This window comes from Vespula pensylvanica, chromosome 16 (assembly GCF_014466175.1).
Source record: "Vespula pensylvanica isolate Volc-1 chromosome 16, ASM1446617v1, whole genome shotgun sequence".
Classification (NCBI taxonomy): domain Eukaryota; kingdom Metazoa; phylum Arthropoda; class Insecta; order Hymenoptera; family Vespidae; genus Vespula; species Vespula pensylvanica.
Genome location: NC_057700.1, coordinates 2,179,855 through 2,201,313, shown reverse-complemented (window position 1 = coordinate 2,201,313; position 21,459 = coordinate 2,179,855). Strand labels below are relative to the sequence as shown.

General features: G+C 29.5%; 2 protein-coding genes across 8 annotated transcripts in view; one reads left to right on the top strand and one right to left on the bottom strand.

Annotated features, from left to right (window-relative positions):
- Nucleotides 1-5,351, top strand: part of LOC122634871 (COP9 signalosome complex subunit 7) — a 7,058-nt gene extending 1,707 nt beyond the window's left edge. Inside the window, exon 4 of one of the 2 annotated variants that reach the window (XM_043824277.1) lies at nucleotides 5,013-5,351. In XM_043824277.1, coding sequence (XP_043680212.1) covers nucleotides 5,013-5,032 — 20 coding nt within the window. In that variant the 3' untranslated portion in view covers nucleotides 5,033-5,351. Of the gene's footprint in view, nucleotides 1-1,852; nucleotides 2,174-5,012 lie in introns of those variants that run through there. The other variant, XM_043824276.1, reaches the window with a different exon arrangement.
- The window catches only part of LOC122634865 (metabotropic glutamate receptor 2-like), a 149,878-nt gene continuing 131,464 nt past the window's right edge, over nucleotides 3,046-21,459 (bottom strand). For all 6 annotated transcript variants that reach the window (XM_043824254.1, XM_043824256.1, XM_043824257.1 and 3 more), the window contains 13 exons: nucleotides 18,383-18,553; nucleotides 11,068-11,212; nucleotides 8,552-8,803; nucleotides 7,623-7,797; nucleotides 7,443-7,549; nucleotides 6,933-7,082; nucleotides 6,693-6,826; nucleotides 6,354-6,512; nucleotides 5,996-6,162; nucleotides 5,498-5,874; nucleotides 4,998-5,149; nucleotides 4,678-4,888; nucleotides 3,046-4,356 (listed from right to left, as the gene is read on the bottom strand). In XM_043824254.1, the coding sequence (XP_043680189.1) occupies nucleotides 4,139-4,356; nucleotides 4,678-4,888; nucleotides 4,998-5,149; nucleotides 5,498-5,874; nucleotides 5,996-6,162; nucleotides 6,354-6,512; nucleotides 6,693-6,826; nucleotides 6,933-7,082; nucleotides 7,443-7,549; nucleotides 7,623-7,797; nucleotides 8,552-8,803; nucleotides 11,068-11,212; nucleotides 18,383-18,553 (2,418 nt within the window). In that variant the 3' untranslated portion in view covers nucleotides 3,046-4,138. The remainder of the gene's footprint in view (nucleotides 4,357-4,677; nucleotides 4,889-4,997; nucleotides 5,150-5,497; nucleotides 5,875-5,995; nucleotides 6,163-6,353; nucleotides 6,513-6,692; nucleotides 6,827-6,932; nucleotides 7,083-7,442; nucleotides 7,550-7,622; nucleotides 7,798-8,551; nucleotides 8,804-11,067; nucleotides 11,213-18,382; nucleotides 18,554-21,459) is intronic.

The following is a 21,459-nucleotide window of genomic DNA, read 5'->3' as shown; positions in this document are numbered from 1 at the left end:
GAGAGAGAGAGAGAGAGAGAGAGAGAGAGAGAGAGAGAGAGAGAGAACTAGAGATCTTTATCTCTTACTGTGAATAGTTATTACTTTTATAAAATGGATAAATGAAAGGAACTACTTAAAAGTTTGCAAAAATGCATGTACAAAATCTTGAATATATACATATATACACACATAAAATTTGTGTGGAATATAATTCATTGTGTAATATTAATCTTAATTTATAATTTTTGTTTTTGCAATAACATCAAAGGTTAAAACTCCTAATTTCTTAAAATGATTTAATTTAAGATAAAGATAAGAGAATTTAAATAGGGGGTAGTACTAAAGAACGAATTTATTAATTAAGTGCAATATTGTGATTCAAAAAGTTAAAAATTATTCATATATAATGATGAAATATATATTAGTATAGATTCATGGACTGATATAAATAAGTAACATCTATGCACATTATGTGGGATTCATTATAAAAAAAAGTATGCAAATACCACTGAAAGGTATAATTGTAATTATATGGTAGGAAAATTATCTTATATGAGAAACATCGAAAGTTTACTTAATGATGTATACTGGTGGACTCACTGATAGTGATGTGTCTTTGATAAAATTTATTTCTTGGTTTGCATGTTTTAGTTTGACAAAGTTGAAAATTGGCTTCTATGAAGCAAATGAACATTGCAATTTTCATTCTTGGTTCTTAAACAGCACTGGCACAAATGTATGTAATATTGAATGATTTGGGAAGTCAATGAGTTAGTTTGCTTGTTATCCAGTAAATGACACAGATTTAGTGGTGAACATGTTACGATTATTCTTGCGCAAAATTTTTTATCTAACAGTAAGACATTTTTTCTAGGAAGACAGAATATATTCTGTGGGATTTAAAATGTTTAGAAACCTTGTACAGTTCATTAATACTATCAGTATTAATACTACAGTTCATTAATACATATATCATTTTTTTTTTTTTTTATTCAAACCAAAGCTTATTTAGATTGATAGAATTTATAGTCCATATCTGATATTGTACAATTGTTATCCAATCTAAAAATAGCATGTCCAAATGATTGATTAGTATTCGTTCGGTCATTTCGAGATACCTCCTTTTTTTATGTGCTGAAGTTTGATACAGATACAAAGTCTTTAAAATCGTTTAGTATTCGGAGAAAAGCGTAATTAGATGAGCAGATAGTTTTTGATGAAAGGTTCTATGTCCAGAAAGGTAAAATCTCAACACCATTGATGTAGTTTAGCTAATACAAATGTCAGTATAATTTTAAAAGCGTTGTAATTGCTAATGGAATAAAAAGTAATTTATTTTAGTGAGGCTTTTCTATTTCTCTAATCCCTTGGTGCCTCTCCTTCATGTCCACAGAATGAATAGTCATTAAATCAGAATTTTCATAGGTTTTTCAAGGCTCAGTCTTATCATTATTTGAGTGATGTAGATTCATCAATTTTAATAGATTATAGAATTTGGAAATAGTACTCGGCAAGAAATATAGAGGATGATAGAGAGAGAAGTTTGAAGTATATTTAGTTTTCCCATGGTGTCCTTTTATTTCAAATCTTTGCAGATCATTGTTTCTATTTAATATACATTTTATTAATAGATAATAGTAGATTTCGTATTAGTGATAGTGCTGATGAACTAAGGAAAAAGTGCGCTATTAATTATTAATAAGTTGAGGTGTGGATCATGTTATATTGTTCCTGTTCATTCTTTATTACTTGAAGTTTATCCTCAAGATAATCATATTCTTCTTTTTTTCTTTTGGTGTTCTTTAACTCTCTTTTAACGTTGTATATTTATTGAAAAGTTACAAACCATAAGACTGATCGGCATTTTCAGGATCTACAGACACATTTTTAGGATCTACTGCGGCATTTTCAGGATCTACAACGCCATTTTCAGGATCTTCTACGTCGCGAACTGAGGTCGATCGGCCGTCGGTGAAGAAATTGGGGTGATCGGAGAACGAGTTAGGGTGATTAAATTAGAGGAAAACATGTATGGGGATTTCGTTCGACGGTGTATCTCGACGTCTCTATTATATATAAATTTTATACTTTAACAAATAAATTTCATCTTTAAAATGTTTCATATATATATTTATTGTAAGTTGCAACACTTTTGGTGTGCACGTATAACAAATAAAAACTATACTAAGAATGAGGATTTTTTAATCTCTCGTTTCACTGTATAGAGAAAGACCAACGTTCGGTGAAATTTAGATAACAAGATGAATGCAGAAAAGTTAAAAAATGAATTTATTTGTTAACTTATTCTTTTTATTTTATTATTTTTTTCTTTCAGAAACACGTACATCATTTGTTTTTTTCTTTTTTTTTATCTCTCTCTTCTCTCTTTTTTTTAATTCAAAAATTTCTCGATAAATGTAACGAAATCACAGAAATTTGAATCGATTTGCCTCGAGGATTCGTTGTAAGGCGAATTCAAAGTAACAAGCTTCGCGAATGAAAATTCTTTCAGTATACATATGTATGTACGTATACGATTAAAAGTACAATTAAAATTCTATCTCGTTCGCATTATGAATTAGAAATATTTCGTAAAATCTAATGGAATGCGTTTGTTATACGTATTTACAAATTATTTTTTCGTTTCTTTATTTTTTCTTCTACGACGAATATATTTCTTTTTAAATGTTTTACAATATCAAGGAAAAGATATTGGAAAGATCAATGCTCGTTAACGTTATAGATCACTTTCCTTTGAATCATTTCATTCCTATTGTGTTTGCAGATAACTCTGGTAAGAATAAGCATATTGTTTTCTAAGTCAGAGTATAATATCCTTAATTTTTAAATGTTAACATCGATTTATAGATGTTGATTATATATATATATATATATATATATATATACATATATATGTGTATATATATGTATATATTATATACAAAGTGTTTATTTTTTATATACAGAAAATGAGCACAATAGATCTTTATCGCTGTGGATATGGCACAGGATTCAGTTTATACAAATATTACAATTATTTTCAAAGAAATATATTCTAAATATATATATATATATATATATATATATATATATATATATATATATACACATATATAGTTTTTGGCAACATTATCTACGTATATGTCATTCTTTCTTCATCTCTTTTATTTCGCTTCTTTCTCTCTCTTTTTTATTATATAAATCGATCAATTCGATTCAATATCGACAAATATTTACAAACGTAGTTCTCTCAATAACATTAGCATAATTGTGCATGATATTATGGCATGAACTGTGGAACGCGGGAGAAGATTTTCTCTTATATATTATATACACAGAAGAGATACAAAATTTTACTTAGTTACGTCTAAATCACAGAGCAACTTAGAGCATCGATCTCTTCGAAAGTGTGACTTCGTATTATTTATTATTTATTTATTTATTATTATTATTATTATTATTATTATTATTATTATTATTACTATTATTACTATTATTATTTCGATCTATTCACTTTTTTAAATCTTCTTTTTCTTATTAGATTTATATAGATTTTGAAAATTCTTTTGGCGATTTACAAACGCCTCACGTCTAATCATTGATATATACGTACATATTTACGCGTCCATTCTTCATCACAGTCACCTTTAAATTCTGAACGATGAAACATTAATTAATAGATTTATTTCATTTTAGTATTTACAAATCTTTCCTTTTTTCTTCTATGGTCCATGATTTTTTTTCCTTTTTTTTTTTTTTTCTTTAACGTAGGATAAATTCTCTATATAGAAAGATTATCAAGATGAACTTGTTAGATGAGATTTGTTCTATTTATCCACTATATTCATATTCTTTTTTAACAAATGATATTCGATAGATAATACTTTTTCATTCGAAAAATCGATTTTCTGTTTATCTCAAATATTTTATCGAAAATTTTTTAATGAAAATTTCGTCCATCGTTAATGCAATATACGACACTTTAGAATTTTTCTAAAGTCATGAAAAAATTGCTTTTTATATAATATTAATATCCTATATTTACTTCCTTTTACAATTAAGAGTATTGGATTTTTGTTGTTTAGACTATTACAGGCTTCTTTGAAATCGGTTTTAGATTAGCCGTAACGATCGGCGTTTCAATGATATCGTTTTGCTATAAAGTGACATCTTTTTGGTTGACAGGTCCGTTCCCTATTTTCGTATTATTCGTTTGTCTCGTTGTTGTTGCATTTTCTTTCGATTCTTTATCAATACGATGAACACTATCGTGCGTTTCCTTTTCGTTGTTATTCGATTGGGTTTGCGTTGCACGTGAAACAAAAGTGGGTATTGATTTTCCATTCTTTCGTTCTTTTAGTTCTAACTCGTAATCTTTAAACATAAAAATATTTGTAAGTTAATAAGACAAACTACTTATCCATGTATAATAATATAATTTATATGTATTATTTTTATAAATAATTTTAATAATGAATGTAAATATAATTTAAAAATTAGTTATATATACATTAATTATTTTAAAATTATTTATATAAATATATATATATATATATGTGGATGCGTGTGTGCGCGTATGTGTAAATTATTTAATTTGAAAAAAATTTATATTTCATTTGTATTGAGATATAAGGGACATTAAAAAAAATGTATTCGTATATCATAGATAGGAAAATATAAATAATGAATGTTTACATTCGCTTTGCGTAGAACAGTCCGTTGTTTTGATGATATGTTTCTTAACGGCTTTGTTTTGGTCACAAGTCACAGCGGTCAATGTAACAGGAGCCATCATGCTCGAAGCATTCGTACCAGTTACAGCTGAGCTTTTGGTAGTGTTGTAAGGTCTTGGTGGCATTATATTCTGTCGAACATTTCTCTCCGGTCGAATTAAAATAATATATAACTGTAATTAAGAAGTTTTATATATTATAGATCAATGTGATCGATTTATTTAACGATACTTTTGGATATATATACTTTCAGAAATTATATGTATATATATTTTTTTTTACCTTTGGTGTGAACAGACATGCAATCGTCACCGTAGCAGAGAGACTGATGGTTACTGACATCGACGTAATCCTCAATGCGACATGATTGCCAGTACCAAAATAGAGTGGAACAAAGGCTAACCATATAACGCAGGTAGTGTACATAGTAAAGCCTAATTAAATGATTATTATGTTGTTTATATTTCATTTACTACGTAAATTGTATTAATTCTAATTGAGTAATTTATGTTGTGTATGCTTTAAGAAATAATAATAATAATAATAATAATTATAAGCGATAATAATAATAAGCGAGCTCAAATGTAATGTCTAATGGAAAAATTAATATTATATATACATACATATATGCATGTTTTAAGATATGAGTAATAATAATTATTTCTTAATAAACATCCTTACTAAATTTGTATTTATTTTAATTGAAGAACTTACACGTAATATCTAATTGAATAATTTATATACTTGTGTGTATTTCTTTTAAATCATCGTCATTTACTTACCAATGTATTTACTTTCGTTAAAGGCTTCAGGAATTTTTCTCGTGAGTACCGCATAAATGGTGCAAACAACTATCAGCATAATAGGATATGCAAAGGCAATCATGTAGCTAGCATCGATATAGCTATTGCAAACAAGCAAATTATCCTCTTTGGTAGGGTAATGATGCATCGCTTTAGCCGGATCGATGACAATCCATACACCATTAATGAGTATCTGTACTCCTACTAAACCGGAACAAATGATCAATTGAGATCTCGGTGATATAAAAGACGGTCTCTTGGCACTGTGTTTTCCAGCATTAAAGATTCTTGATATTCGATTTGTTTTCGTCAAAAGTGCTGCATAGACTACGGTAAAGCAAAATCCAGCACCGAATCTGTAAGGAAATGATTGGTTAGAACGAAGATCTATCTACGTTCGAATGGAAGATCATACTTGTAGATCTGAAAGGTATGTACGTCGGATAGCGTCGGGAAAACGCGTCGAAATTGACTTACCTTTGAATACTGCAAACAAGATCGGTAGGTCTGAGTACTAGAGCAAACGTGACTAGGTAGCAGAATAAGATTCCAGTGAGAAGAACGTAAGAAAGTTCTCGACCGGAAGCACGAACGACAGGGGTGTCGTTATGTTTTAGGAATACACCGCAGACGAATAAAGTCACCTAAAAAATTTCAAAGAGAAATATTAAACATTTTTTTATCGAACTGTTTATTCGACCTTCCAAATTCATTTCTTTAAATATTTTATCGTAAAAACAAGTTATTATAAAATGTCGTCGATCATGTTAATACTTAGGTACAACTGCGATAATCAATGAATTATTTGATTTCTAATAAAAAGATAGATATTTACTAGTATTCCAACAGAAGAGAAGGACATAGCACCAATAGCCCATCCACTTTCGAGTCTTAAAAATTCTTCGGGTATCTCGCTGCAAGTAGAGTGAGTTTCGTCTGGTACCGTTCCTTGTTCACAGTTCTTGCATTGTGTTTCATCGTTTGGATGTCTTATCTGTTTAGAACAGATATTAATGTATAATTAATTTTCAGTTTTTTACTCTTCTCACGTCACATCACATACGATTGATTTTAAACTTATTAAGATACGTTTGTAGGAAAAAGATTTGAAATAGAATTTGTATAATATTTTTTTTCTGTTCTTTTTTTGTTGTTGTTGTAAATACTGGACTACCTGATATTGAGAACAATTAAAACAATGCCAACAGCAGCTTTCACCCTCGACATATTTTTTTGCTTGGCCTACTTCGCATGGCAAGGAACAAACGCTTTCAGGTGTCTGATTGTGTCCCAGCTTAAATTGAACCACTAGAACAAATACATGAACAAGCACACTGTATCCAATGTGTACGGTGTTCCTAAAGAGGTAACAAATTGAGAATGTTCTCTAGAATCCTTTGCAATGGTAGCTTACTAGACATGTTTAAATGTAGTACTCCCTCGAGATATTTGCCAACGCGTATCCACTTGTAGACACCAGGTTCGGTTTGTTTGAAGTGTATGATGTTATATCTTGCCGGGCCATCACCGTTCTTATCGAATCGGAATTCATCACCGCTCAAACCTTTAGAAAAATAGACATTGAATGGATATATAAAAGGATTCTTAATAATTGTTTTTTATTATTTTTTTTTTTATATAGATTGGCCAAATAAATGAATAATATCGAAATTATATTTACATAAATAAAATTTTATTTTCAACATTATTTTATTTAAAATTTCGATACTTACTTATTGGCTAACTGAATACTATAATATATTATTATTTTATATTTTTTATTTAGATATAAAATATTGAACGTTCTATTACTATATTCGGTATCACGTTGATTCAACACATGTTTGAATTCGCTGCATAGAATAAACGTGTGTTTCCAATGCTTTTAAGAAACCAATTGTTGGAGAGTAACGTAACTGCTTACCTTTAAAATCCACTTTGCGTAGGTATTTCAAAAGCTGTACTCCTTTGGTTGGTTTCATTTCATCACACAATCCAGCTTTACTACCGCAATAATCTCTATGCATGTCTCTGTGAAATAGGATAATATTTTTTTTTTTAACGTTCTTGCTATATTTGATTAATCAATTTCGACTAATCGTACCGGAATGCATAGGCAAAGGCCATTACTGCGTCCGATACGAATTGTAATTGATCCTCGAAGACTGTGTTTTCTTTGGTAAGTCGTTCCTGTGTGTTACAAATATTCGTGTATTTCTTATTGTATGGTGTCAAAGAAGAGTTCGGATAACGGCATTGAAAGTGATCTTCCCAAAATTCTGAAACGTTGAAAGGAAATTTATAAAATGTTTTTTGTCATTTAGAAAGGGAGAAGGAGGGACAGAGAGAGAAAGAGAGAGAGAGAGAGAGAGAGAGAGAGAGAGAGAGAGAGAGAGAGAGAGAGAGAAAAGATCGATCGAACGAGTATATAATACTTCGTCTGTCAATAAGTAATTTTTGAATTTGTGACAAAAAATATCGAACGCATTGTCATTTACTTCGATAAAAAAAAAAGAATAACAAAATTCCAACATCACTTATTGACCAATTCGGTATAAACAAACTATTCTCTCTTACATACACTTTAATGTATACATTTACACGTACTCTTTCACCCGCATACATGGTCCAGATATTAAGAAAAATAAACTACAAAATAAAAAACCAAAATTAGTATATAAGAAACTGATACAAAATAATGATATTACAGCGATGGTAAAGATGAATGATTTGGGTGAAAGGAGAGGTGAAAGGGGGGAAAGAAAGCGCGAGAGGGAGAGAGAGAGAGAGAGAGAGAGAGGGAAAGGAGAAGAATGAAAGAGAAAGAAAGAGAGAGATCAAAGAGGAGGAAGTGTTCGTTAATTAAAACTGCGCGGTATACGTCACGCAGCCGTATCACGTAGCACGAAAAGGAACGAAACGATGGATGAATACCAAGGTACATAGCGTGGTAGCACGTAAAGCTATTTTGTTTTAAGGAGTTGCCGGGAAATGTTGTTTGACGAGGGATATACCTGCCTAACTTTCACTTACCAACGAACCAGGGGTTTCTCCTGTTGTTCTCGACAGTGAGATTTAGGAAGTATTCCTCGAAACCCTTGACAGGATTCGCTTGGGGTTGAACCGACAGTGTACCTTCAACTTCTGCTTCATTACCATTGCTCACCAAACCTCGTGCGCTCCATCCATCGCTGCCTATCCAAGAAAAAGCACCAGTCGCGTTACAACGTCTGACAGCTCTCATAACTCCTGCTACTTCTTGGTCCGATCCGAATATTATGCAACCTGTTTATAAAAGGAAATTAATTTTTCTTTTTTTCTTTCTTTCTTTCTTTTTTTTTTTTTTTAAGATCCGATCATCCGCATACATCGTCTTGTCGATTTCTTCCTGAAAATTGGAATAATTAAAATAAAATAATTTATCTGTCATCATTTTTTATGTTATTATTTAAGATTTTGTTTAAGATCTTCTCTGTATTATTGATTTTTTACTAAGGTTTGTTATAACTTATGTTATCTTGAGCCAAGTTATAGGATATGGTTAGTAACAGTTATGAATAGAGCTATGGTTTATATTTATAGATATATATTGTTGGTTCCTTGCTGAAGTTTATAATAACTGATTTTATAATTTTATTACATTTCAAATCTGATAGGATCGTTGTATGTAATATAGTTGATATAGTAATAGTTTGAATTTAACAGCTTTATTATCTTCTTAGCACGAATATAAATTTGCTTAAGTCTGCCTATCACATTTTAGGAATAGCTTACATGTACCGAGTTTTCATTTATCGGATTATTTTCTACGAAGTTTAAATGCCCGGTAATTAATTAAAAGAGATGTTAGGAAAAAAAAGTGAAAGTTTTCTTCGCAAAATATATACGGGATGATCCTTTATTACTCGAATTCCAGCGGGAATCGACCCTGTTGGTTAACAGAGCCGTCATCAATGCGGGAAGGAACCCTCTATTTTATGGAATACACGAGCCAATTTTAAAATACCTCATATATCTTATTTATCCGCTCAATATTCCAGGATTACTAGAGCTTGAAAATTAACATTTCTATGTGCTTTTTGCAATTTATTTATTTTTTTTTATGTCGAGTGACTAAATTCACGTTTGAAAATTTGCATTTTGTATATCTCCTATGTCGAATTTTTCCAAATATTCGTAAAAGATTTATTCTTTCGGGCAGGTCAAATGTATTGTTTCTATAATTAACATGAAAATACATGCTTCGGATTGTTTATTAACGCGTGAATATCGATAATATTGAAATAATACTTATATGTATTACTATATTTAAATGTATAATATAATATTGATATTATTTACTAACTCTCCATTATATTTTTTCGTTGTAACGAGCGCTTGAAAAACGTTTTATTTTTTTCCCCTAGCAAGCATTAATATGCGTTATATTCATTTTACTTATGTACAGGACGCAATGGGATAGTACGCGAAGCAATTTATTTCCGTAAAAAAGTCATTTTTATACAGGCTCGTCCTTGCGATATCTTTTCTTTCCATTAGTTTATTTTAGTTTTATTTTTTTTTCTAACTTTGCATTATACCGCTTCTCTGTTTGTCCAGTTTTGTGAAAATTGGAAATTATGATCTTACGCATTCCCTAAAGTTATAATGCATCCGGTTCTGTATCTTTTAATTTATGCACAGTGCATGGTATACATTCGCTTTTATAAAATACGAGTTATAATCTAATGAGATGAATTATCGAATTGAATTTATTCCAGCATTATATTTTCACATAAAATGATAAAGTGAAAAGAGAATTTCATTTCCTCGCATAGGGAAACGTAATATTTCAATTGATTTTCTAAATTAAGGAATAACTTTTATTTTTAGCAAACTTTCGTATCTCTCTCATTTACGAAGCAATCATGATGAGATGGAAGTTGAATTTCAAGGAGTTGCAATCAAAGGAAAGAAGAAAATCGTACGTGAAAGTTGTTTAGAACTAAACTTTCTTCGTTCTGGGCATATCACAATTTCGACTTTATATTACGCGAACCTCGAGTATATTCGAGTGGATTTTTATAAATACCGAATGAGAATCTTTTTTCTTTTCTACAACGCGATAGAATTTTATTTCTATTTCATTTGTATGTGATTCACGAAATTTTTCGTACATGTATATATTTTTTATATGTATCTCGATTTTCTTACGAATTTTATTATATTAACTTTTTATTGGTCGTTGTACTATATTAAATAAGCCAATAAGTGATATTGAATTTTTTAGTCAAAAAAAAAAAAAAATTGGATATTTCGACATTGATTATTAGCTATAATATAATATTAGGTTGGTCGATAAGTAATGTTGGAATTTCTGATAAAATATAAAGATACAGTATTGTTTATTTACTAAATATAAAATAGTATAAATTTTGATACATACATTATTTATTAACCAATCCAATATTGTAACCATTTTCTATCGCAAATAGCAACGGAACTCAATTACTTAGTTCAGCAAATAATGATAAATTATTTTCTTATTTTAAGTAAATTAGTTTTCTTACCTTTAGCGCGTGGTTTGGTCAGTAATTTAAGAACAATATTATCATAAGCCGTTTCTTCCGCCACTCCAGAATCTTTAACTAATTTTTCTTTAACTGCAATGCAAATGTCGTTCTTCGTTAATAATTCTTCAAGTTCCTCGAAAGCCTGTAAAATAAGAAATAACATTTTTTAAGAGAAAATTTTTTTATTTTTATATAGAAAACTTAAAATCAACACCATATATTTTTCTTTTATAATCATAATTCGAGTTGAAAGAGGAAATACAAAGGACTTGGAGTGTGTTTACATGCACATAGAAATATGGAATGGAAAAGTAGCGAACAAAAGAATTTTTAGTATTTTGATTTTTCAAGAAAAAAAAAAACAAAAGATGAAAAAGATTTTGTTGCATTTACGAACAAATATTGATGGTCTCAAATTCAAATATAATTAAAGAGAATTGAATTTTACAAATGTAAAAGTGTCGAATTATGAAATCATTTAATGGTATATAAAATATCAGTATCAAAGTTTTTAAGTCGATGCATTTCATGAAATTTCGACAAAATTTAGAAATCCTTTGTTTCTGTTTCTTTTTTCTCTGTCTACCTCCTTCTCTCAGTTTTATCCATATTTTTTCTTTGTAGCCGAATTACTTTTGCAATTACTTTATTTTTTATTTCGTTGTTGCAAGTTATTTTTCTTTTAAAATACATTTAAAACGCAGTAGTATTATTCCTTACAATGTAAAACTAATACTTTTTTTTATAGTTATTTAAATGCAACAAGTGACGTTATGCATTCGAAAGTTATCTTTTTTCTATGTGTCTTGAATTACTTTCGTGAAGATTTTCTCGTCTTATCTAAAAAAATTTCTTGCCTTACTTAGCATACTTTATCTCCTTCGTATTTTTCTTTATTTATATACCGATGTATTTTTCTTTTTTAACAAGAAAAAGGAAGGAAGAAAGGAGAAAAAAGAACGTCACACGAGACGATGTACACAACGAATGGATAAACGATAAAAGTATTATATATACAAGAGGGTTCGCTTAAAAGCATGGAACATTCCAAAAATTATTAGGCCATCCTCGAATGTTCTTTTTTAAATTTTCCGATAAACCGATAAAAAAAGTCCCCGAGTCCTCCGGGAACAAAAAGTGTAAAAATATTATGGTTAGACTTAACGCGTCATGAATTTCCACGATTTCTCTTTCCTTCTTTCTTGTTTCGTTTTTTCTTCTTTCTCATAATATTATAGTTTCCGCGATTGCATATAAAAATTTCTTCATATTTAGCGACGAAATACGTAGTTAAATAAGTGGTATTGATCCAAATAGAATTTTTGTGTTGTTTTTTTTTCTTCTTTTATTTTTTTATTTCGATCAAAATCAGCTTTTATTTTGCATTAATGAACGTAGATCTGTATACATACATACATACATACATACATACATACATATATATATATACATATATATATATATCTATGAGTGATTTAACATCTTGACATTGTGAGAGGTCTCGAACGAATAAGAAAAATCGATTAGAAGAATTAGAGCTTATCATAAGTAGGTGAACATTTTTTTCAAAATGGGAACCATGCTTTTTCCTTTTTTTTTCTTCTTTTTTTCATAGTCGATCGAACGAGATCGAGTGTTCCGGGGGTATTCTAAGCTAGGACACGAATGTCTGCTTAAACGAGTGGAAAAGCGGCGTGCATAAATCAATGAGTGCCCAATATCTGGGTCAGTAGTCCCTCTTCTCCTCCTTTACCCTTTTCCTTCTTCTCATCCACTTCTTACCTACGAGCAGTCTCTGTTTATTGTCTTTCCTTAGCGAAGCGAGCGACGTTTCGTGATAAATTACAAGTAGTACCAAACAGGAAGGCCCGTTTATATACGTGTACCTACATATTTTACAACCACATTACGTTCAGGTTCTTACCCATCGTAACTTACTATACTATAATATGTCCTCGGATATTTACGAATTACGACCATGATGATGTCTATCTATGATCTATGTCCATCGATGACATAGCAAATTACTCGGATTCGTGTAATTATTTTCTAAATTTATCATCTTTTTTTTTATAGTACTTTTATGTAAGTACCTATATACAACTGCTATACATTTCATTTTCATACTTGGGAACTTATGAATAGAAGGATTTCGTCGAGAATACGAACGCCAATTTCGTATTATCAGAGATAATCCTTCTTCGTTATTGTCGATAGGATGATCTAGAATAGATTGAAAGGATAGGATAAAGGGAAGCAATCTTTGTCTCAAAGAAAGAAAGAGAGAGAGAGGGAGAGATAGAGAATTTAAAGATCGAGGAGATAAAGAAACTTGTGATTTCTAACTCTCCTTATGAGAACTTCGATGAATATTTATTAGCTCGAAAAGCTTTTGTATGTTATCGGCGGTCATACGGTTGACCTTGATTTCAATTGATTAATACATCTTTTATTTATGTATATATATATGTATATGTATATATATATATATTTATATATATATATATTATTGAAAAAGATTTTTAACAAGTTTGTATATTATTTTGATAAAATATTTATAATAAATGCATTGAAACTATGTGAAATAAATAATCAGAATATAAGTAATTTGTATAAACCAGTAGATTATACAAAAATAGTATTGTAATAACATTCGTATTTGATGTTATTTATTAATCTATAAATTTGATCAATTAAAGATTAAGAGCATCGATTTCCAGCATATTTCGAAGAGCTACATAAATCACATCATTAGCCGATAACGTTATTCGTTAACATGGATCGATATTCGTTCACACCATCAAGCTTTTGTTCCTCCCCGGTGAGAGTTCAGAATCGAGTAGGACAACAGTTGCGGTATGCTATTGTTTCACGACCTTTTCTAATTATTTACTTTACGATCAGTACAACTATCGATATCGGTAGTAGTACCACTGTAATCATAATAATTACTGCCTCGTTAGCACATTGCTTGCTGGAATTTATCCTAAATACATATTTGCATATGCTTTTGTCGTTTATAGGTCATGAAAAATAATACTTCAATCTTATTATACTTTTCGCGCATGTTAAGCGTTTGCTAATGAAAATTATTGCTAAGTTCATATGAGTTGGTGATTATGTATGTGATATAAAGTAAATCATATAAGATATTAAAAGACATGCATTACAATATCAGTATAATTAAAGTATTGAAGCAAACTATAGACTTTAAATGTCATTTTCAATTTATTTAAATATTTTTATTTTACTAACTGTACTCATTATCAGAATAATTTGTCTCTAAAAAATTAAAGTGAATCACGTATCGTTACTTTGTAATAATTTGTTTATAAAAATTTATAAGAAATTTTTGAACGAATGAATTTTTATATATCTTTATTTACATAGATTTTAATGTCCTTATAAACAATTAATTATTATTCAATTATCCTTCAATTATTATTCACTTTTTATTCAAATTATTTATAACAAATAGTTTATAACAAATAGTTTATGACAAATACTTTTTAACGAATTGTATAGAAAATATTATCAATGTATTTATATATATCTATATGGATCATTTGATGCCAATGTATAAAAAATTAATTTGCCGAAATTGTTTATAAAAAATTGTTTATAAAAAATTATTAAATATATACACATACATGTATGTATGTACACCTGTAAAGATCATCGGTTATCAATTTATAAAAAATTATTTTTCGAAATTGTTTATAACAAATTGTTTATAACAAATTTTTTATAACAAATTATTAAATAATTTGTTCATATATGTAAATACATATGCCTACGTAGATCTATTTTATGTCAAATTATAAAAAATTCATTCATAAAATTGTTTATAACAAATTGTTTATAACAATTTGTTAATAACAATAGGCTAAAAAAATAGTTTAAAAAATGCCCTTTACAACGGTATTTGTTTCAAGTCTCTACGACTTTTAATTCCAGAGATATAACAACTTAAATAATTAATGTATATTGACCCATTGACCTATATAATTTCTTGGAAAACGTAGTAACCTACATAAATTCCTGGAATTTGAACAGCTGTAAGTAGTACTACTAGTAGTACTACGTATATATGTTATGCATTTATGAATGAAAATCTTTCGAAGGCGATATCTCCTCAACGGAAAGTCGTAGAGATGTGAAACAAATATCATTTTAATGAGAAAAATGTCCTCTATTCATCTACGTATTCAGATTATATTGTTATAATAGAATCGATTTTGTCAATATTTTATAGTCTCATATTTCGTCAATTTATCGTACATACATAATAGATCTTCGAATCAATTTTCTTCAAAAGTAATTCTTTGAGATTGGTAACTTTTAACGATTGATTCATGCATAAAATCATAGTAAGATAACGTCGATAATACGTAAAGTATTTTAAAATGAAAAATATATGACCTAGATCACTTTCATAATCACCAGGTCATATAATCTCATGTGTATCAAATATCAAAATGTATGAGAGTTCTTTGTGAGAATTAAATAACGGAGTGCTTTTTTTTTGAAGTTAATTCGTTTTTAACGTTCATGCAATTTAGTCGTCTTTTTTGCCGTAGATAATATACGAATAAATACGATCCTATTTATTTTTCGCATGTCAACTTTACAAATTCGTTATATTTTTCTTTTCTTTTCTTTTTTTTTTTTTTTTTTTAGATCAACCATTCAATTATTTTTTATTTGAAAAAATACTACATATATATTTTATAAACGTTATCAAAGATATATATCTCTATCGTTTTTAATGTTGAACTTTTTCTAGTATGCTTTTTGTGTTTCTTATCATTTTGATCGGACAAGAAAAATATTCAAGGAAAAGTATGAAAAGGATAGGAAGTATATATATATATATATATATATACGTACATATAGCTGTATGTATATCTCCCTTCTGAATATTTTTCGCGGTTACGTTTATTTTAATAGCGAACACGTACAGAATAATAATTTTTAATTGGAGCGTGTAAAGTCAACTAATTTTCTTAACACAATTAAGAGTTACCGTTTATATGAAACTAAATTGAAATGTTCCGTGCAGCCAAAGTTTCGAATGTATATTAAAATCCATATATGCATATTTTCTTGTTTATCTTATTATCACTATAGTTTATTTGAATATACTTATATTCATTTCTTTCTTGTTTCTTTGTTCATAGAAAATCCGATGGCGTTGATTAGATATACCTAGCTACAGAGTTCTTTAATTAGCTTTACTCATGGAGTTCGTTCATTGAATTTATTCACGGAATTCTCCAATTAAAAGTTCATCGAGTAGAGATAATCCTAAAAGTCTGAGTATATCGGTCTCCAAACTTATTTTCTATTCTACGAAACAACATTAATTTGTAATTACCATTATAATTTCTATTTTCGTTCTTGCGAATGTTACATGCAATATACATTTATGCAGACTTAACTCTTTGTTGGCAGTGACTTACTGTATTGTGTTACATGATAAAAGTATGAAAAGTAAATTCGAATGAAAATAATTCTAATGTTGAAAAAATAAGTTAAATAACAAATTTCATTATTTTGTAAATCAATTTTAAAATTGAAAACATCACATTATTTTAATTTAAAGTGTGTTTAATTAAAAAATTTTTAATCTAAAATTAATTTCAATTTTGTTAAAATTGTGACAAACATTGAAGCATCATAGATATTATGCTAATTATTCCTATAATAATTATTTTATATTTTGTTTTATCGTGATGTATAATTATTAAGCTAGTCGTTGTTTTCAATAACATGCAATTATCCATGGATAGTCTGTTTGGATCTTCAATAACGTTATTCCCGTGGGATACCTTAGAGATCCTAGAACGATGTCAAGACCACTCTGGGCCTGTCAGTCTTCTTGCACCATGCTTCCAATATTGCTTGATATATTTACAGCGAAGTCATTTGGGATGCTGCGTTCTATTGCTACCTAATTGGTCTATTACATATATATCTGCCATCTTTATAAATCCATCTCAAATTTATGAGATTTTAAAGACGGATAATAGAACCTATTACGAGTTGATGTCAACGTAATGTTGATTTTTTAAATAAGATCTTTTAGAAATTCATGAATGTGAAAAGTAGATAAGAAAAAGGTAAGATAGATAGATAGATAGATAGAGAGGGAGAGAGAGAGAGAGAGAGAGAGAGAGAGAGAGAGAGAGAGAGAGAGAGAGAAAATCAAGTTTGAAAAGATCTAATACTCGTCGAAGATAAAAGATTGGTGGAAGCGACATTTCTATGACCTATTTCGAGATTTCATTCTCTTTGAATAGTGGAAAACGCTTTTCAACAGGAAAACAGAGGAATATCATGGTTTAAACGGAATAATTTTGTTTAACGAACGTCCTGACGAAGAAAGGTTGACGAATACCTCGTTGGAATATTTAAAATCCTTTTCGACAAATACGGCCTTCATTGAGCACAGAGCATTATTTCATTTTGACATTCGTGCTACCTTTGAGAACTCTGTCCGTGTATCGGTAAAATGAAAATGGATGGAGAGAAAAACGAGCTGCATTTACGTATTGGTTTATGACAAAAGTACTATCTCACAAAAGTTCATCTCTTTTATTTGGTTCTATTCTCAATTATCGGATTTTAATATCTGCATATGACACGTTACATTCATGTTTAAATTTCGATTTTGTTTACCATGCTACTCTTATTGTAATTTAACATTCTTTATCCAGGAAGCATTTAATAAATAATATTATAGAAAATAACAGCGAGCTTTGTGCACACACTCACACACACACACGCACGCACGAACACACGTAAACAACCCATACATCGATTGTAATATAAAATTAAAATCTCCATATTTCTGATCAATTGGCAATAACTTTGTAAAGCATTCAGTATCTTGAAACCATTTTTGATTCATGCAATCCTTTTTGATTTATATTCTGATCAAGATGATCATTACGTTTCTCTTTTTCATATTTTGAATGAAATTCGAGAGGTTTGTTAGTAGCTTTGAAATCATTCCTTCTTTATTTTCTCTTCGTTTTTATTTTTCTCTTCGTTTTTATTTTTCTCTTCGTTTTTTTTTTTTTTTTATAAAGAAAAAAGGAGAATCCCATTTCTGATAGAACGAAATCTAATAGATACGAATATAACATGAGTAATTTATCCAAATATAAAAAAAAAAAAAAATAAAGAAGAAAGGACTTCATCCTTTTCGTATTTAATCATTAGAATGATGACGTATTCGTATTAATCAGTAGAATATTTTTTAATGTGTTTTAATATTTCTTAAATTATTAAATAAGAGATTACTTACTTTGATTCCATAATTACTCTCCTCGTATATGATGGACACGTAACTCCATCCCATTTTTAAAACGATATCTACCATGGCCTTGACTTGATAATGATCACTTGGTATTGTTCTGGTGAAATACTCGAAACGTTGCTTGTTCGAGAGTTCTGGACTCGTTGAGAAGAAGGAAACCTGTGAACATAAAAAGAAGAAAAGCAAAATTACAATTGATTTTTATCATAGAGAGCATAAAACATATTGTGTAGTGAAATTGAAAGGATGAAAAGAAGGGAGAGAAAGAGAGAGAGAAAGAGAAAGACAGACAGAGAGAGAGAGAGAGAGAGAGAGAGAGAGAGAGAGAGAGAGAGAGAGAGGGAAAGAAAGAGAGAAAGAAAGAGAAAGACAGACAGAGAGACAGAGACAGAAAGATAACATTTCAAAGACATCTTTTGTTTACGAATTTCCAGTCTCGAGTGGTAAGAAGCAAAACAAAAAATTGTTTATTACAGATGTGTTTGTACGTGCACGTGTGCTCGTACGATTCCGAGAATTTTCTTGAACAAAATTATATAAACAAAATCAAAGAGCGATCGATAGTTTGTCCTTATTACGACATTGCCAATTCTTCTCTACTATCGAATGATGTAGTTTTCCTTCGTCTATTCAGCCGTCCAGACGTGTCGAGACTTGCTCCTGAGTTAGAATTTTACTAATGGTATTTCTAGCTTCTCATTTATATTATATATAATATTTTATAAGTTTGATTTTGATTAATTATTTAATTACATATTATAACACTATTTTATAACATATTATAACATTATTTTATAACACACACACACACACACACACATATATATATATATATAATGTACAGATCACATATATGTATTATATATATATTAATAATATTCTTGTATATTTTCAGGATATTATTCATCATATTCAACTAATTTGTGGAGGCTGACACGTTGGATAGCAACTATTATGCACTTTCTACTGCTATTCGCATCGAGTTTAAACAGGTAAGTCCATTGTTAAGAGATTTTAAAAGCTCGTATTAATTAATATAAAAAGTTAGCTATTCATTCTAACAAAGTATCTACGAAATCGTTTTATACGATTTAATGTGTTCTATCGTCATTTTATTGTAAGTTTATACGCTATACTATGTTCAAAGGTTTTATTATATAATATTTTCTATAGTTTGTAATAAATTTAGAGATGGATCCCCATACGCAGCAACCTCCTTGTGGTGGGATTCGGAAATCGGTATTGCGTACGTTTATGTATTTTATATCATACAACGTACGCACTACCGGGCCAATGGCTGACGTTCGGTGCATTAGAAAATTTTTTAGAATATGTTCCATTGCATTTAGAAAGAGTATTTCGAAAGAATATATCGAATTTGAAGAGTTTAAAAAATTAAAGAGATATTAAGAAACATAGAGAGAACAATATTGAAAACGCGCGTTAAATTAATGTAGAATAAAATTTCAAGAAACGTTTATCCGCTTAATCAATATCATAATAATCATAATTTCAATATTACTGTTCCTTGTCTAGTTTTATTTTAATGTTATATCTATTTTAATTTATAGGTATCTACGCAGTTAGTATACTTCTGTAAACATATCCATATCGCGATCATATCTATATTTAAGCGATAAATACAACGCGATTTTGTTCGTTTGCTTTTATTTATTTACTTTAATATAGCTTATAAGTTTTACAGTTACATCTTTTGAATGTTTTCTAATTCTTCTTTTTTTTCTTTTTTTTTCTTTTTTTATTAAAGCATAGAAAAGATGTAGTACAAATTCACAATTTTATATCACGTAATTTGAATAATGTCTTTGAATAATATGATTTTTAATACGATATAAATTATAGAAATGAACGCTGCGGCTTGCTTTAACCATTTTTATTCAACAGGTCTTCAGTTGTAGATCGCGCGCAATGCGATCTTAGAGTCAGTGCTTGTGCGAAGTAGTTTGATTGTTTTGCAACCGAACAGGTTGCTTTAAAAATAAAATAAAGTAAAATAAAATCGCGAATTAGAGTCAGTGTTGTTCGTCGATTAAAATATCTCGGTCGCGTTAGTAAATAAGAAAACAAGAAATTATATTATATTCTTGTTAAAACCATTTGTTCGCCGCGTTGTTAGAATCATTAACACACTTTCGGCCAATTCGGGAGAAGAGGATTGCGTTGCGATAAATATTGTTATGGTCGAAAGTGTGAATTTAAAAAATCGTCCTCTTCATCTTTACCGACGACTGTAAAGCTTCGTCTGGATATAATTACACGTAAGTATCTATCTTTTTTCTAATCATTATTTCTCATTCATTATTCAAAACACGTGTTTTAATCATTTTCATTCATAGAACATAGGTTTTTGTATTGGAACATATAATTAATCATATTTCGTCCTACTTTAATTATAGATCAATCAACGAATCATCGATTCAACGATTCATCGATTCAACGATTCATCGATTCAACGATTCATCGATTCAACGATTCAACGATAATTTCAACCAACTTCACGACATCATTCGACCTCCTACGAGGGGGACGAGTGTTTTGGAGCCATCGCAGAACTTCTTAAGTAGTGAGTGAAAAATTTAAAGTTCCTCTGGTGCCCATCATGCCGAGGATGAAAGGTCCTTATCGGCACGGGTTACTGGTTGTATTCGCAGATGTCTCATGTCCGAAACGAGCAAAAGTGTCCGTGATTAAGATCTTTGATTTTATTCACGAGTGGTCCCTATATGTTTAGTTAGATATTTTCTTGTGCATATTTTCTTATTATTGTTATTATTATATATATATAGATCAGGCCAGGGTCTTCTTGTTTCAAAGTCATTTAATTTACAGTGCTGTTTATTAGCACTTTTTCTCTCTTCGTTTTTGCTCGCGATATTAGTAATGAAATCGGGCATTAATTTACCCGATTTCGTATAAAGCATATAACGTGGTCTACGTTGCATGCATTGCTTCGTACTTAGTCTATTTAATCGCGATTTACTTCGATATTCCAAAATATCGATTTACCAACAAATGAGCAAGAAGACAAACCCCTTCCGCGACGG